Source organism: Quercus lobata, chromosome 8, assembly GCF_001633185.2.
Source record: "Quercus lobata isolate SW786 chromosome 8, ValleyOak3.0 Primary Assembly, whole genome shotgun sequence".
Taxonomy (NCBI): domain Eukaryota; kingdom Viridiplantae; phylum Streptophyta; class Magnoliopsida; order Fagales; family Fagaceae; genus Quercus; species Quercus lobata.
The window spans coordinates 37,526,640-37,543,010 of record NC_044911.1 but is presented as its reverse complement, the minus strand read 5'-3'; the positions used below and the strand labels follow the sequence as shown (position 1 = coordinate 37,543,010).

Below are 16,371 nucleotides of genomic sequence, written 5' to 3'. Positions count from 1 at the left end.
TATATATTCACACCACATTAGGTTGTCCAATTCTAACCCTAACCCTAAATTTCTTATCTCTCATCTTCCATATATATTTTCTTGTTCAATACACGTTTTTTGATCCATATATATTTTCTTGTTCAATACACGTTTTTTGATTTACAAGACGCTCTTTCACAAGTCACAAACATACAAATTTTAGGCAGTATTCATAGTTCTTTTTTCTCTCTTAGCTCTGCTTTGAACACTAACCACCATGACTAGAGCTTTGATAGCTTTCTTGTTCTCGACCTTTTTGTTTTCACTATTTGTTTCATCCAGTACCACTCAAACATGCAAGACCAATACTTTCTCTTTCTCCAACCAGTATAGCTCATGTAACGATCTTCCAGTGTTGAACTCTTTCCTTTATTGGACTTATGACCCATCCACTGACACTCTTGATTTCGCACAACAACACATCGGAACCACATCCTCTAGATGGATTTCATGGGCAATCAATCCAACTAGTAAAGGAATGATTGGATCACAAGCACTTGTGTCTTACCAAGACTCCAATGGGGCCATGTACGCATACACGTCCTCAGTGATATATGGGATACGATACAATGTTGCAAGAGAGTAGTTCGAGCTTTGAGGTACCAAAGATTTCAGCTGTGCGTGAGAATAATGAGACGATTATCTTTGCCACTTTGGTGCTTCCTATGAATTTGACTAGGGTCAATCAAGTTTACCAAGTAGAGCCTGTGAATGGTGATGATGATAGTCTTGGCATGCATGCTTTGAGTGGAGACAATATTAAGTGAGTCCATGGGGAGACTAGATTTTCTCTCCGGACAAACAGTACTAGTGAGCCAATTAAGGAAAAGGGGATTCAAGACTTTGGCTAAAGAATGTAAGTATTGCAATTTTGGTTGATTAATTGACCATAAAATTTTTCTCAGATCCTTTAGCTGATCAATTTTAACTGGACTTTTCCTTGGTAGCAAATCTCACGGTATTCAAAATGATGCACATACGACGATCGGCATAGTGCTTTTCTGCATTGCGACCCAGGTGCTTTATAATTATTCTTAAATTTATTTAGAACAAAATATGATATATAATTTTCTTTATTTATTAATTTTTATATTTTATGTAATTTTCGAAAATTTTGGATTTTTTCCCCTTGATTTTAGGTGCATCTAATGCCTTTTTAGTCAAATTATATTAGGTTATCAATTACGATTTCTTTAAGAATATGGATACCTTGCTAATCAAATTTTACAGAGCCTATAAATTCGCCCTAAATCCTATAAATGAAAATTAAGTTTAGTTTTGAGTTAAAGAAAATTTCAAAGTTTTTTTCTCAATAATTTACGGTTGATTCCAAAGTTCTTTTTAGTTCCTGTGAATTCTAGGGTTATTAACTTGAAATGGTATGCTTATTAGCTGATATCAAAGCCTTGTTTTTTTCCTGGTTTGATGATTTCAACAAGATTCCCAAGATCTCCAAACAAGGATTGTGCGAACTACAGTAAGCAATTGCTACACTTCTTGCTAGGAAATCCTCCCACAAAAACACTAGTCAATATATTCATAGACACATTCCCAAATAGAACAAAATTTCATTATTTGATGGATATATGTGTAAGTTGGATTTTATTGATTGAATTCTTAATTTGAAAGAATATTTGAATTATTGGGAGATCGATGAAGAAAAAGACAAGACTTGTGTCTAATAAATTGAAGGATGAAGCCACCAAGTGGTGGGATGACATAAAAATTGATAAAAGGTGTTGAGGTAGCATAAATTTGCTTTTGGCAAAGAATGAAAAAGATGGTTAATTTATGGTTTCCTTGTGATTATTATGATATATTACACTATATATTTGTTAATTATTGATATATAATTTCAGAATAAGAGGAAAGTATTCATAATTTGTCAGCCGTAAAATCAAAATTTTCACATCCAAGTTCATGTGTCAAGAGAAGATAAAGGTTTGAGGATTGATAATATAAAGCTGATTTTTAAAGAAGGTCTTGAAGAGGTTGGAACATATCAAGTTAACTGTTGCAAGTTCAACAATTTTATGTAAAAGAAAATTATTTACATGAAAATTATTTTAAAGTTAAAGAGGGAAAGATGGATTTTCTTGAGACAATTGATGAAGATTATAGTGAAGCAAATTACCATGAGGCAAAAATTGTAGAGGACATTGTCAAAGATCTCAATGAAATCAAGTTAAATGACTGCCATTCTAAAGATCCTATTATTTTAGTGGAAGGCAGTACATCAAATTTTGTTGATTTTATTGGACTTGAAAGGTTTGATTGGATCATTGAAAACTATTTGTGAATCTTGTCAATTGCATGAATAGTGAATACTAAGGAAAAAGATTCTTAAGTTGATTTGTTTACTCAATTCATGAGTTGCAAGTATGGAAAAAAGATCAAGGGGCTGAGGCATTCAAAAAATTAGCTTGCATGACATAGAAGATTCCAGATCTCAAATGATAACTCAAAAATGAGGTTTTTTTTTTTTGTTTTTTTTTTCAACAAGAGGGGTCTGGGATAGAATATAAAGCATCATTTTTTTTATTGGATAATTTTGATATATTCATGTAATTTATGAATTTTAGGTTTAGGGTGCACTTAATGTTTTTCTAGTCAAATTAGAGTTCTATTATGGTAGGGTATCAATTAGGATATCTTTTAGAATATTTTTACTTTCTAATCAAGTTTTACAGTTGGTCCTAAAGCATGTAAATGATAATTAGTTCAATTTTGAGTTAAATAAAATTTCAAAGTTTTCTCTCAATATTTTTTGGCAGATCTTGATATTTTTTTCTTTTGGATTCAAGGGTTATTATCTTGAAGTAGACATGATGTAATTCTTGTGGCTTCGCAAGAAGCAAAACATGCCTTTGAAAGACAACCCTTGAATCCACCAAGAGAAAGCTTGGAAGCCACCATAAAATAATAGAGATAACTCTAAAAATTTTATCAAACTGAATAATTCAATTTTCGTTTACAAGATTGGAGATCAATTTAAAGGCTTTGAAAAACTTGATTGACAAGAAAAAAGATGCTCAAAGATATCCTAATTGTTACACTACCATAATAGGACTCTATTTTCAGCTGTATCCAAACGGACCTTAAATGCACCTAAAATCAAGAAAATAATAACCCTAAACTTAAAAAACAGAAAATTACAAAGAAATGTCAAAATTAATAAATAACAAAGATTATGTTCCATATTCTGTCCAACATTAGGCCATTTCACTTGGAAAAAAAAAAAAAAAAAAAAAAAAAACCTTGTCCTCGAATATTAATTTGAGATTTGAAATCTTCCATGCCAAGTAAACAAATATTTTGAATACTTTAACCCCTTTTTCTTCTTTCCAACCTTGCAAGTCACCGATCGAGAAATTAAAAATTGTTTTCCTTCGTCTTCATGCAATTGGGAAGATTCACAAAGTAAGTCATTGTTCCAATAAAATCTTTCAACCCTAATAAAATGTAAAAATTTTGATGTGTTGACTTCTACAAAAGTAATAGGATTTTGAGATTTGTAATGACCTAATTTGATTTCAACGAGAACTTTGACAATTTTCTCTACAATTTCTTCCTAATAATCTTTTGCTTCATTAAAATCTTCATAAATTGTCTCAAGAACATCCATCTTTTCCTCATTGACTTCAAGATAATATTTTCAAGAGAATTATATTTTCTTTTGCACAAGATTGTTCAACTTGCGGTGACAAAACTTGATCTTCTTCAATCTCTTTAATGTTTTCTTTAAAAATTGGCTTTGTCTTGTCAATCCTCAAATATATTTAGTCTCTCGATGCATGGACTAGAGTACAATTAAAATAATTCCTTGGGTTAAAATCTTGAGTTTGTGGTTGTATAATGTAATGTAATCAATAATTGTATTTAACAATTGTATAATGCAATATATCATAACGAATCATGAGGAAACCAAAAATCAACTAATATATTTTTTTATTTTATGCTTACCTCGACGCTTTTATCAATTTCTATGTTATCCCACCATTTAGCTGCATCGTCATTCAATTTATTTAATACGTACAAGTCTTACTTCTTCTTTTTTCATTACATATCTCTCAATAATTAAATATTCTTCTAAATCAAGAATTCAATCAATAAAATCCAACTTACACATCAATATTTGTTTACAAGTTTGGAGGTCAATTTAAAGGCTCTAGAAAACTTGATTGACAATAAATAAAAATGTTAAAAGAGAACTTAATTGATATTCTACCATAATAAGATCATAATTTAACTAGAAAAAATATTAAATGCACCTAAAAAAAAAAAAACTTTAAACCTAAAAAAATTGCCAAAAACTACAATGAAATATCAAAATTAATAATGATAGGGATAAATCCCAAAGCAGATGGATCCAATGAATGGAGACAATCATAAGTGACGGAGTCATCAAAAGAGATGGCTTAGGTACTCTACCAACCAAAGAACTAGTAGACGGGTTCATGACCTAGATGGAGAGGCAAGGCGAATGATGGACTCCTTAAAGTAGACGGGTCCAAGGGAGATGGTTTGTTGAAGCCATGTGGCACCTACGTGGCATAAGTGGTCTCCAAGAATTCCAATATGGAAATGTCTTGCATTTTACGCCCAACCCTAATCAGAGGAGTCCTTACAAGGAAAGGATCTCATAAAATACGAGTATTAATGAGAATTCTCTCTACAAGGAAACATCTTCTCCACCAAGAGGTCAGCTCTACACTACTATAAAAACCCCAAAACCTTCATAAGTCAAGGTACGCATAATTCCCCAGCTCTGGCACTCTAGAATTGTAAAAATTCTCTAACTTAACCTTTGAATGATATTTAGCCGGTACTACACAGGTATGTCTTCTGTGTTTTCGTTTTATAGGTTTTGTCAAGAGCACGCGACGACCGTGCGGCTCACTGACGATTTTTGGCATCATCAAATAAAAACAAAGATTATGTTCCATATTCTATCATACATCATTTACATTGTTGGCTATATATGCTTTGCAATTAGTCAATTACTGTTCTCTCTCTCTCTCTCTCCATTTTTTTTTTTTTTTTTTTTTTAAGGCCAAAGAAGGATCACAAGTATCGAACAATTTGGAATCTTTACCACTATTTTATTGGATACACTGTCATCATCCTCGGTATAATCAATGTTTACAATGGCCTCGACATTTTGGACCCTGGGAAGAATTTGGATATAGCATACTGCATACTGTATACTCCGTGATCCTTTTTTTTTTTTGGGTTGTATTGCAACCGTGGCGTTAGCAATTTTCTGTTATTTGAAAATCAAGAAGAAAGAGGATGATTCCGGGAATACTCCATGATAAAAGAGGAGAAAAGGTTGATAAAGAGAGAGTAGTGTGCCTTTTCTTTCTAGTTGCCTCACTTGTCTATGCCTACAGCCAACCCTGAGTAGATTCAATATCCTTGGCATTTCTTGCCAACAGTTTTGCTACTTTGTTGAGGTTTTTTGTGTACACGACTAATAGTCATTAGTCAATGATCGATACCAATGCAACATTATTGGCATTTGGCGGTTCTTGCTAACAATTGTTTGGAAATTAGATGGTTTTATTATGGAGAATCCTTCACCTTCTCCAGTTTCACCTTTCACTAGTATAAAAATTTCACCCAAAGAATTAAAAAAAAAAAAAGAGAAGGTGAAGGATTCTCTGTAAAAACATCTTCATGATTATCCAATATTTCCAAATTTATTGATCAAAATGCTGCCTTAGTACTTCACTTAAATAAAAAAACTTCCAAAAAAAAAAAAGAAAAAGAAAAAACCTAAACTAAGGCTAGGTTTATTTCTAATTTCTAAGTAATAGTAGTAGGTTCCTGTTAACGGATGCTCTTGGACATTTGTTAATAGACTATTTAAAAAAGTTTTGATACCACTTTCATAGGAAATATAAAAAACTGTCAAAAAATAAATTGTTTTTCTTTTCCCATAAGTTTTTTTTTTAAATTATTACCTAAACAAATTTTCTTAGAGCATTCGTTAACTTTTCCTATAGATTATAGTGGTAATAAACTTGTATATCAGTAAACTTAAAGTATTTTAGTTTTTCTTGAACCAATTCCTTTAGGGCATCCATTCACTTTTCCTATAGTAGTAATAAACAAGCTTGTATAACAATAAACTTAAAGGTATATCAGTCTCTTTTGTGTTGGGAAATTGTCTCAAATTCCAATCGTGACTTGGAAAGTCAATTAGGTTTCCTAGTTGAAGAATGAAAAATTAATTTGGGCTACCTTGTTATAGAATGAAAGGTTATTCCTTAGTGTGGAAGGAAGTCTATTCATTGTTAAAAAGGTAATGTGTTCCTATTCCAAGAGAAAATAGACTCCTTGTTAAAGAGGTAATGTATTCCTAGTCCAAGAGAGAATAGCAAAAAAGTCTTATAAATAGACAATGCTACAAAGAATTTGATGGTTTTGGCCCAAGGATCCTCCCTATGGGGAGAGAGAAAATAGAGTGTGAAACCAAGAGGAAAATGGATTTTCGCTTAGAAGGAACACAAGAGGAAGGAGAGAGCTAGGTACTGCCACCTTCAAGAAGATATAAAGAGAGTATGTGCAAGAGCAAAGAAAGAGGAAGCCGCACTAGAAAGAAAAAGAGGAGAGAGCAACCAAGAGGGAGCCACTTGAAGAAAAAGAAGACAGTCAAGAGAGGGTTGTGCATGGAGAAGAAAATAAAAATGAGAGAGCAAAGTGTTGCAGCCTTTGATAAAGATAATTTGTGTGTGTGAAAGTAAATAAAAATAAGAGAGATGTTTGTTTTCTTTAGCCGTGAGGCATATATAAGAATTATTGTAATTGATTTGATAATAGTGAAATTATTCGAAGTTTGTCCCGTAGTTTTTTCCCTTTAAAGAGAAAGAGTTTTTCACGTGAATATTTGTGTTTTTGTGTGTGATTGTTGTTTTGGGCTCTTAATATAGTTGATAATATTATTTGGGACCTAACATCTTGAGGCATGTGTGCCATTTTTTTTTTTTATGTTAAATTTGTGGCACATAAACTGTTTTACACACGCCCAATCAAATCATTTCATTCCGGCGCCCAATTCTCCTAGACTAGTTCCACTAGTTCTTCAAGTTCATTATACACTCAGATCAAATCCCAAGATTTCTTCGAACTCTGGCAAATTTAAATTTTAGGTGCAATTCATGTCCGCATGTCTCTAAGGGGCTATTAATCTAATTATTTCTGGGGATTATTTTTCTTGATAACATCTGTTTGGAAGTCACCTTCTTGGTCCATTTAGTTACAATCATTTTAAGCAAACATAACTTAAATTGCTCTAACAGACATATACGCAGAAACTTTTAACAGTTCTATAACAAACACAAGACTTAAAACTTGTTTATCAGCTAAAACTCAAGACTCATCTGTGTCTTCTTTGTATTCTTCTTCTTCTTCTTCTTCTACATCTTCCAAACCATCTTCTCCTTCTTCTGATTCTTGAACATTGCCATCCTCCAAATCTTCTGGAACTTCAGTTGTCTCGTCGATGCTTGTTTGTTCTGTATCTTTATCTACTTCATTGATATTTCCGCTGCTTGTGTCTTGTTGAATGCCACTGGCTTCATGCTCTTCTGATGACTCTCTCACTTTGTCTAGTTTCTGCTTTCTATCATCCAATATAATGTTGCTCACATCACCATTGGCAGTTCCATTTTTCAGAAGCTGAACTTCTTTTTGAAAATTATGGGGATTTTCCAACATTTCTTGTCCATTTACCTCCTGATGATTTGTATCAGCATAAACAAGATTGCTATTCAGATCTTTTCCATCTGAAGAATCAGCAGCGTTTCTTACTTCCATTGGGTCATTAACACCCATCTCTCCTCCCTCTCTTTCCATTTTATCCTTGTTCTCAGTAGTTCTTCCCTTCAATCCATCTTGATCCCCTATAAAAAATTTTCTACTTTTCATTCTCACTGCTTTATCATTTATCGAATTCCCATTGTTCTCCAACCACCTATTCTTGACAAGCGTTCTCCATTTCTTTCCCTTTGTTTTACTAGAATGGCCATGTTTCCCTCTCATTCTAGAAATTCTACCAATGCTAGAATTCTCCGGTTCTTCTAATTTTCTCTCATCCTTATGAATCTCATCAAGTTCCTGATGGTCATGTTCTTGAGAATTTTCAAGTTTTCCCATTACTTTCATCTCATCATCTCTTTTGCCAATGCCAAAATCACCCCCATTGTGAGAATCTTCATTTTTATTTCCTTGAACCTCTTCAATAGGCTTCTCAATAACATAGCTTCCATTTTTAAGACCTTCATCTTGCAAATTTTCTAGTTTTTGCATCTGTTCTCTCATCATCTCCCTCATAGTATCTTCTGCTTTATTTTCAGTTCCTTCTTCAACTCTTACTATACTCCCAGCCTCTCTAAAATTGTTCGATTTAAGTTTATTTCCATCTTCACTTGTTGAATTTTCATCGTGCATGTAAATACTGGATTCTTGTAGTTGCTCACCCTCTTTATTACTCATAATGACCTCACTTTGATCTTGTCCTGCCACACTTCCATTCACAGTTAAATTCACAGGTGGGCTTGATGGGTCATCAGTACTTACTGACCAAACCTTAACTGGGTACTCAAGACGTTGTTTCAAATCCTCGATTTCGGCCTCCTTCTGCTTCAAGCTTTCCATTAGAGTTATCAATTGAGGATTTTCTTTTGCTGGATCAATCTTTTTCTCTCTTAACATTTTGAACTCATTCTGCTTCTCCTCGAGTGCAGACTCCATGGTTCTCTTTTCATCTTTTAGTGAATCAATAGTAGTTTGCTTCTCTAGAATCCTTCTGTCAAGCTCCATCTTTTGGTTTCTAAGGGAGTATATCTTTGCTTTCATCTCTTCATTCTTCCTTTTCATTTCTTTGGAGTAGTCTTTTTCCTTCTGTATGATTGAAGAAATTGTAGTAGTGTTGAGAACAGCTAAATATTCAACATTCTATTTCTTCAATGCTAACAAATAATTTAATGGTTAGTTTTTTCAATTTTATGGTGAGTGCATGCACACCAAAATGGGAATGTGCTAAAAAAATCATCACAATTTTTGAACTAATACCTTATGAGTAAAAGTGTGGTAAAAACAGGAAAATGATGTGCAGGCAAAAGGCCAATATATGATTAATAAAGATAAACTTCTAGATTGACTAATTAAGCATGATCATGATGTGTATTTAGACTCTTTACATCTTCTTTTATAGAGCAAACATAACATAATTATTGGCTATTGCGTGCTTTTAGATCTACAATTTTCTGCATGATTAAACTAGACCCTTTAATTTTGTAATAAAAGTAAAAAATTGTGATTTGCTCATATTAGATCAATATAGTTGAATATACTTTAAACTGGGCTAAAATCCTGTGCCAAATTACAACATACATTTTAGTTGCACTATTTGTTAATTCTAGTATCAAAATACAATATTCAAGTAAGGAATACTGGGAAGATATGGCTACCTAATTCTAGTGTGATCTGAAATGCTGTAAGAGTGCCCAAGTTTATTCTACAGTTGTGATCCCCATGGTTGTGGCTGCTTTGCAGCCTCCACAACCTGAATGAGAGCATTTTGTGTTGGAGCTATTGAAGGCTTGGGAACTCTCGTTCAGTTCGTGGTCTCATTGAAATGAGAATTCAGAATTGATAGCTAGAAATATGCTTTGAGAAAATATGAATCAGACAACAACATCCAAATTCTTTGTGCTAAGGATTTCAACGAGCTAATTGAACCACACATATGTGTGGCTTCTAGTCTCATAATCATGGATACCTTTACTATGGTCCAATTTTCACTGGAATTAGGAGTATTTGAGGTTATATTTGAAACATGTGAGGCTCAGACCATTTTTATCAATCTCCTACAACTTCAGCTTTATATTCTTTACCAAGTTATGGTCATTTAGTTGAGCCAGTGCTTTCAATTCTTCCAGGTTTTCGCTAGTGTTGCTCATCACAAAGTGACAATACTATGGCTTCTCTCAATTGTTTTCAATTTGTATTCAGTAAAAACAAATGTTATTGGACGGTGGAATTGCCTGTCTTTTTAGGCAGTTTGCATTTTCTGAAATCGTAAGAGCATCCACACTAGATGTGGTAAATGTGCCAAATGCCAAATACTTGGCACATTTACCACACCAACCACCAAAAACCATCTTTATCAGATATTCCAAATGCTATAATTTTTGCAACATATGAACAGTGCCGTTGTATATTTACCACTGTACGGATGAAAATGGTATACTGATTAATATTTTTTTATTCTCTTCTCTCTCTCCTCTCTCTTTAGTTTATTCTTTTCTCTTCTCTTTCACCTCTGTTCTCTCTCACCAATTCTCTTCTCTCTCACTCTGTCATTGCCGATCGTCATTGCCAATCCATCATCGCCGATCTCTCACCGGTTGCATTTTGCATTGTCATCGTCGATCTCTCTAGGCATCATCATTGTCATTGCCGATCGGAATCGTCGTGGACATGAACGTTGAGGTGAGATTGGTGTGTTTGTCACGATCGTGGGCATCTTGATCGTGGGCATCAACGTTGAGGTGAGGTGAGATCTTGATCGTGGGTCGCCGGTGCTAGTGGGTTTGAGTTGATCGGAGTGTTTTCTGGGTTTGGTTTGAGTTGATCGAGGTATTTTCTGGGTTTGAGTTGATCGGAGTGCTAGTGGGCATCGACATTGAGTTGATTGTGGCTGCCACGGTGGCGGTGGCGGCGGCGGCGGTAGCAGCAGCAGTGTTATGGTTGTTATTTATTGTGTTAGATATATTATTTTAATGTGTAGAAAATATTATTTTAATGTATAAAATTGAATTATAAAACATCTGATAATGCGATGTTGTAAAATGATGTGGTAAAATAATAAAGTAGGTCTTTAGTGTGGCAAAATGACATTTTTTTTACAACATCTGCTGTGGATGCTCTAATGTAATCTTTTTTTAGCAATAATATATTTCTGACTTTTAATGATTTTTTAAAATAAAAATGTCATGTTTCCTTAAGCTGTTTGGACCAATTAATATTAAAACACCATAGAACTATAGAAGATAACCATAGAAGGGCTTTATCCAAAAAAAAACAAAAAAAAACTATAGAATGGCTACACCAATTGGTAACAATAGTGGGTTAATCCCACATTGAAAAATGAGTGTGAGTTAAAAGAGGTTTAAAGTATGTGCATCCAAGAGTTAGACTATTTTAGATATATATCACTTTAAGTTTTTTTTAAAATCTTCTTCCCTCCCTTTGTGTGTTAAATACTTAGAGCCTGTTTGGTACGTGTGTTTAAACAATAGTTTTCAGTTTTTTTGGAAATACACATGGGCGTAAAAGTGTAATTATAGTATTGTTTAAAAACTAAAAACATGTGTTTAAACACATGTACCAGCCTTTAATAATCTAAAAAAAATGTTAAAAATTTTGAATTAAATTCCGGTTGCGAATTGAATTTCCTTGAAACAAAATAATCTCGTTTATACTGCATTCATCAATCCAAATTTATGGTTGAATTTGAATTTAATTGAAAAACTAAAAATGCAGTTCTACATACCAATATTTTGTCCTTTACCATTTTAAAATGGCTTTTAATGTTTTCTATCTAAAGAAATGAGTAAATAAATAAAAGAATGCATGGTGCTTCATACGTGGCGTGCAAGGAAAATTACAAGTCAAAAGCAAATTGCATGAGAGAGAGAGAGAGGGATTGACCTGCAAGAGGAGCTGAAAAGAAATGAGTTCTTGGTCTTTCTCATGAACAAGAAGGTTGAAGATGCGCCTCTCTCTGAGTTTATGAAGGACCATGACACCAAGCAATGCAGCCCCAAATGCCAGCAGAAACATCAACCCGTATGGCTTCCCTCTATGACTATGATCTCTATGGCTATGCCCACCACCATTACTGTTGCTATTCCCCTTATGATAAGATCCACCCATTGCCTAGAAAGAGAGCAGAACAGAACAAAAGGGAAATTAAGCAAGAACGAAAGAGAAAGAAGGAGATGGGTCTCTCTCTCTATTTTCTACAAAGAGAGTTTTATATATATTAGATTAGAATAGAGTTCTTTGGTTGCTTGTCATGTAAAAAGAGCCATGCAACTACTCTCTCTCTCTCACGAGCGGAGCGGAGTTAACAATGCTAAGGAAGCATGGGAACCGTGTCTAGGCGCTGATTCTGGAAGCTATGGCCTTTTTATTTGTGCTCTGCAATGTTGTCACTTTCTTTTACTATAATGCCCTTTTTAAATTATTTTTTATGAATGTCAAGTTGTCGACGTAAATATTTATTGGAATGAATGCACAAAGGAAACCAAAGAAAAAAAATTTGTTCCTCTTTTTGAACTACACACCAGCAAAAAAAAAAAGATTTTTTTTTTTTTTTAAAGAATTCTAAAAACTTAAATGAGAAAAAAATAAATAAATAAAAAGCCTATTATATGAGGTTCTCATATCATGAGTTTATAAGAATTATAAGAATTTGGTCAATTTGATGTTTATTGTCATTGCACCAGCCTGAAGAATTATGAAGATTTTACGTAAGAAGTTTCATCTTTAAAAAAAGAAAAGAAAAAAAGAAACAATTGACAATAAGCACGGAGCTGTATGCTTTTCTTAAGCATAAAAGTTTCAGTCAACCATCTAATTTAATGGCCTACCATTGTTCAAGGCACAAGACGGTTCCTAGACATAAAGGGTATGGAGAAGAGTGAAAGAAAATTTTCTTTTAAGCATCTCCAGCAGTACTGTAACCATTTTCTCGCGTGTATATTTCAAAACTTTACTCATTTTTTTTTTTTTTTTTTAGTATTTAGTTGATAAGTTTTTACTGGTTTTTATTTGAACATTCCATTAACTTAACTTTTTTATTTACCATTAACAATTGAGGAGTTTTAGTACTACATAAATTGCATAACTTGTGCCACATCTATCTTATGTGCTAGATTGTGACTAGTTTTTTATTACTTTTATATAGACCCATCACTTTTTCTCCACTATTCACATACTGTCACATGGACAGTTATGGCATAAATTGTATCATTTTATGTGATCTTAGAATTTTTCTTAACCATCTATCATGTTAGTTAGGTGTGAATTTTTATGTGTCTATATAGACCAAGTTAGAGACTTTCTAAGTTTCTATTCTTTTTCTATTCTATTTGAATATTATCTTTATCCTTTCCTAAATATTCTTTTACTCATTCTTTCAAATTCACTTTTTCACTCTTTTTTGTGTGTGTGTATATATATATATATATATATATATAAACCCTTTTGCTAATGAACAATGACTTTTCAAACAAAGAGAGCCACTATTCATAAGCAGCAGCAGCAACAACAACAACAAAAAATTTTCTAAATAGAAAAATTGTAAAACTATATTTTAAGGGTTTACTCTTTAGAATAGAGAAGATTTTAGCTTATAATATTGCATCCCCCTAAACAATTCCTTCAAAAATTTTAAAGGTGAGACGGCTATGGATGATTATTTTCGACCAAGTAACACTAGTACACCCAGTTTTAACATAGCAAATCACTGAGGTGGCAAAGTCTTTAAGTTTGGATGGAATGGTGAAGAACATTTCAGATTTAGACGAAATATGATTGTTTGGTAATAAAAAAAAAACGTTAATAGAATAGAGAAAAATTAGAGTGTGTTATAGGGTTTATAAAAAAAGTAGGAAGGTAAAATAGAAAATGGGTTTTCTGATAAAATTTTTGCTAGAACTATGTAGAGCACATTGTGAATGATCTATAAGAGAGGTGTGACAACAATCCTTTTTGGGTGTGGTAATATCTTTTGCTAAATAAATATGATCTATCATGTCAAAAAGATGATGAAAAATAACTAATATGATGCAAAGGAGAGTGAAAATAATCAAATTACTCTCATTTTTATCAAACACAGATTCTGGATTCACCATGGTAATAGGATGAGTTTGGTTAACATATTTTTATTTCCCGAATTAAATTGCATCAACTGAATGTTACTCCTCTACAAAACTTATAATTCAACCGGCATTTTCTACCCCTAAAAAAAAAAAAAAAACTTGGCATTTTCTAATATTCTATCTTTTACCTAAAAAAAGGGTTATCTCCCCTTCCCACAGGTCAAGAAGAAAACCATAGACCAATCCTTGCTACAATGCAGCAAGCTCTTAATTTTTTAATCACATAACCATTCTATCCTAATTTCAATTGAATGGGCCTCAAGGCTTGACCCAGAAACTGTCATCGTGAACAATTTTGAAGATCAAGTTTCTAATAGGGTCCAATACACCTTGGTGTAATATGTAGGAAATTCTTCGGTAGTTCGGGACTACAAGGTCAACTTGCTCATTTTCCTCTTTGCTTTTCTTTCCTCTTTTTCTAGTTGTTGAAACGAACTAATTGAGAAGCTTAAACTTCCAACCATTCCATGGACTTTGTGAATCTTTATTTTCTTCCTTTCCTAAACCTATAGGTGATTTTTTTCCCCACGATATCACTACTTTTACATTTTTTTTAATCATATTCTACATAGTCCATCTCTAGACTCTCATCCATAGATGACTCTAGAAAGGTTGATTGAAGCAAGCATTTTTTTTTTCCTGGCTATGGACTGGAGATACGGGTTTTTGTGGCTGTGGTAATACAATTTTTTATTTATTATTATTATCTCTATTTGTCTTCTCTATTCTTAGGATTTTTTTTCCACTTGACTTGTATTATTATGTATTTCATGAATTTTATGTTGACACTTCACCGAATCTATGTAAAATTATAAATGGAAGATCAAATTGATAGGCTTAGTCATTGAATCATATTGATCTCTTGAAATTCCCAGATTTTTTTTTGGCCCAATGAAATTTTTTTCCATGGGTGTTCTTCATGTTGTAAAATCAATTGGCCCAATGAACACAAGTTGTAAAATCAATTGGACATAAATTCCTAAATACCCAATACAAAAATCGTTCAAGATACATCATTCCATCAAAGACTAACCATAATCATCAAAGAGATTAACATGGGTATCAAAGGAATCAAAGAAAAAAAAAATCATCAAGAACACCCGTGGCAGAAAATTTCCTTGGGCCAAAAAAATCTGGGAATTTCAAGAGATCAATCTGAATTAGTGACTAAGCCTATCGAATTGATCTTCCCTTTATAATTTTACATAGATTCAGTGAAGTATCAACATCAAATTCATTAAATACATAATTACACAAGTCAGGTGGAACAAAAAAAAAAAAAAAAAAAAAACTTGTAAATGCTTCAATTGACCTTTCTATAGTCATCTATGAATGACTCTAGAGTCTAGAGATGGACTGTGTAGAAGATGATAAAAAACAAATGTAAAAGTTGGGATGCCTTGGGGAAAAAATCACTTATAGGTTTAAGAAAGGAAGAAGACGAAGATTCACAAATCCCATGAAACAGTTGAAAGTTTAAACTTCTCAATCAGTTTGCTTCGTCAACTAGAGAAAGAGGAAAGTAAAACTAAGGAAAAATATTTTTCCTCATGATTTAAACGTAGCAGGTGATAAAGAATTTGAATTTACTGAAAATTTTCAGTTGACCACAAAAAGATGGATTTGAATTTTGATCAAAATTTTGACGGGCAGAAGGATTGAAGAAACAGCGTTAAGCCTGACTTCTTTGTTTTGTGGATGCGTTAGCCCATTGCTTACCTATTACATTTTGATGATGTGTTCTTTTTTGAATGGCTGGGTGCTGACCTTGTAGTCATTACCTAAGAATTTCCCGCCATATGTAGTGCATGATATCACAAGTCAGGGAGTACCATTTATAGCCTCTTGCAACAGTTTCCAAGGCTGGTCCAAACCTTCTACAGTGCCTTTCATTTCTTGTCAAGCTAAAGCATGGAAAATGCGGGCATTCTTGAAATATGGTGAACAAATATTCCAACGATAACCTTTATATTCATTCATTCTAAATAATTTTTCCTCTTACTGAAACTGATACATTGCAGTGACAGTATATCTGTAAGCTGCAACCCAGGCAAGAGGCAAGGCTCTAAACACTAACCATTAGGCTCAATCTTGGATATTACTAGCCTAACTATATAGGCAACCAACTGCGGTTTCTCGAGGAAGAGGCATCTAAATGATTGGAACACATCCATGAGTTTCATTGAACGACGTACCCATCTTGTCTACAGATGCCTCAGCTGCTCAGGGAATTGCTTTCATTGTGAGCACTCATGGTAGGCTCCTTAAGTGCAAACACTGGGCTTGGTTCATGGTATGGAGATTCAACCGAGATAGTTCGCATGCTCTTGGAGCCGAATCAAATTGTTGCAGACTAGGTCCAAAACCGGGTTGAGACACTAGCAACCGAAGG

At 33.3% G+C, this 16,371-nt stretch overlaps 1 protein-coding gene and 1 pseudogene across 1 annotated transcript; one reads left to right on the top strand and one right to left on the bottom strand.

The window, feature by feature from the left end:
• The first annotated feature begins 238 nt into the window (after positions 1 to 238).
• LOC115956827 lies at positions 239 to 5,236 on the top strand (annotated as a pseudogene).
• Positions 5,237 to 7,147: 1,911 nt separating this feature from the next.
• On the bottom strand, positions 7,148 to 12,274 carry LOC115955196 (glutamic acid-rich protein-like). The gene is made up of 2 exons (XM_031073260.1): positions 11,743 to 12,274; positions 7,148 to 8,928 (listed from the first exon to the last, which is right to left on the bottom strand). Exons 1-2 carry the CDS (start codon positions 11,965 to 11,967, stop codon positions 7,396 to 7,398), a joined length of 1,758 nt encoding a protein of 585 aa, XP_030929120.1. The 5' UTR covers positions 11,968 to 12,274; the 3' UTR covers positions 7,148 to 7,395.
• Positions 12,275 to 16,371: the final 4,097 nt, after the last annotated feature.